Genomic DNA, 1,915 nt, shown 5'->3' on the forward strand with positions numbered 1-1,915 from the left:
TTTGCTCAAACCTCCCTAAAGTTTTAACATTTATACTTTACAAAAAGGGTACAATGAGCTAGAAAACCATTCACTTTCACATCCAACATCCACCAAACCACAACACTTTCCGGATTTTTACAAGAACAACCCCCTTAGTTACTCCCTCAACTTGTATAGCTTCTTCGGTTCTTCCTTCCTTCATTTTTTTTTTTTTCAAATTTTTTTCCACCAATTCTAAACTGAAATTAGAACCTAATTCTTATTTAAGCCATCAGCAAACAAACGTGTCACACGGCTCTTACACTAAATCCAAACTTCTTCAAACGTATTCCGCCCCCAATTTCAGACCCATCCTTCCGTTTAAAAAAATCACGGTCGAGACGGGAATTCAAACTGGTAAGGACCTACCCGTAACGGTAGTGACGGTAACGGAGAAATGAAGAGAAAGGAGAAGAAGATTCTAGATGTTGGTGAAGAGGGAAATAAGGGTCAAGAACCAACTAGACCCGAACCCAGACAACCCGACCCGAATCTTACTCGAGCCGGAGCAGACGCCTCAGATCTCTGGTTGCGGAGTCATCCACCGCCGGAGAGGGCTGCTTCTTCGTCTGAAAAGAAGGAAGAGGGAGCGCGCTAGGCGACGGAGACACCGCGAACGCTGATCCAGCATACATGTCGCTATTCACGGCGGGCGCCGTCGTCGAATCCAGCGACTGCCCCCTCCGGAGAATCGTCACCTTATCGACCGCCAAACCGCTACTCCTGGACAACCTAGAATCGTCAGCGCTGCTAGGTCTCCTTAATGGCAGCGCGGCGGCCTCTGCAACTAGAGGGGGTGAACTGGCAACTACAGCCCGTTTCCTCTGATCGGGTCGGGTAACGGGCTTCCGGGAGCTGGATCTTGATGCCGCCGCATGCTGATTGCTAAAATTATTACTATTATGATAGTTACTGTAGTTGTTGGGGTAATTTCTCCGCCGCGAAAACGACGCCGGAGGAACCCTGATCCGTTCAATTAAACAATCCTGAGGCCGCAAAATCTCCGTTGCCATGTTAATAACACAAAAATTAGAATCTAAAAGGGAAAGGTATATACGATCTCTTGAATTTAGCTCTTGTTAATTCTTTAGAAGTAGAAGGTTGGTTAACATTAAAAGAAGAAAAAATAGAGAACAGAATGGCTTTGTTATGGCGAAGGAGAATATGAATTGAGAAAAGAGAGAAGGGGAGAGAATGATATATAGAGGAAGAGGGAAGGAGACAAAGGTGGGTCCAGGGTGGTGGGGTTGGGTTTTCACCGACCTCTGGGATGAGAGAGAAAGTCTGTTAGAGCCAGCCAGCCACGCTGCCTCTTCTGACTGAATGACTCAGTATTAAGGGAAATGGACAGGTGTTGGCTCACCAGACTAGGTATTTTTGGGGGGATGACGTGGGTCCCTCCCAAACCATGATTGTCGTAACGTTTACTGTTAACTCTTGCTTCGGGAGCCTATGATTTTTCTACCCGAATCGCGGCGGTCATTAGCCTTTTTCTGGTTCGGAAGGTGATATGATCTTATCCGAGGTAACGCCGTCTCGTTAGTTGTCGTCATTTGTCAATTATTTGTGGGCCCTTGGTGAAGTTGCCTAGTAATAATGCAAATAATTTGAGATTTTTTATTTAAATAAATAAATTAATTATAATAATTATCAAAATAAATAATTTAAAAATGATCCCGTTAGGGAGACAATTGACTATTTATACAATGTGTACAATGGACTATTAAGTTATAAAATGAACATCCTTCGTACTATCTAGAATAACCATCCGAATACTAGGGATAATAAACATCATTCCAAAAATTTCAGCTGATGGAAAAAGGTAACACTAATGGTTATATCTCTAATACTCCATAAATCTCCATTGTACACATTGTAAAAATATTCTATTGGT

At 43.1% G+C, this 1,915-nt stretch overlaps 1 protein-coding gene across 1 annotated transcript; it reads right to left on the bottom strand.

Annotated features, from left to right (window-relative positions):
- On the bottom strand, positions 1–1,197 carry LOC107638063 (uncharacterized). The gene has a single exon (XM_016341247.3). It carries the CDS (start codon positions 1,032–1,034, stop codon positions 516–518), a length of 519 nt encoding a protein of 172 aa, XP_016196733.1. The 5' UTR covers positions 1,035–1,197; the 3' UTR covers positions 1–515.
- Between the last annotated feature and the right edge of the window lie 718 nt (positions 1,198–1,915).

This window comes from Arachis ipaensis, chromosome B1, assembly GCF_059453495.1.
Source record: "Arachis ipaensis isolate K30076 ecotype BB chromosome B1, ASM5945349v1, whole genome shotgun sequence".
In the NCBI taxonomy this organism is placed as follows: domain Eukaryota; kingdom Viridiplantae; phylum Streptophyta; class Magnoliopsida; order Fabales; family Fabaceae; genus Arachis; species Arachis ipaensis.

What these genes read in the sequence shown, in the direction of transcription:
- LOC107638063 (XM_016341247.3), bottom strand. Translation starts at nt 1,034, where the DNA reads ATGGCAACGGAGATTTTGCGGCCTCAGGATTGTTTAATTGAACGGATC.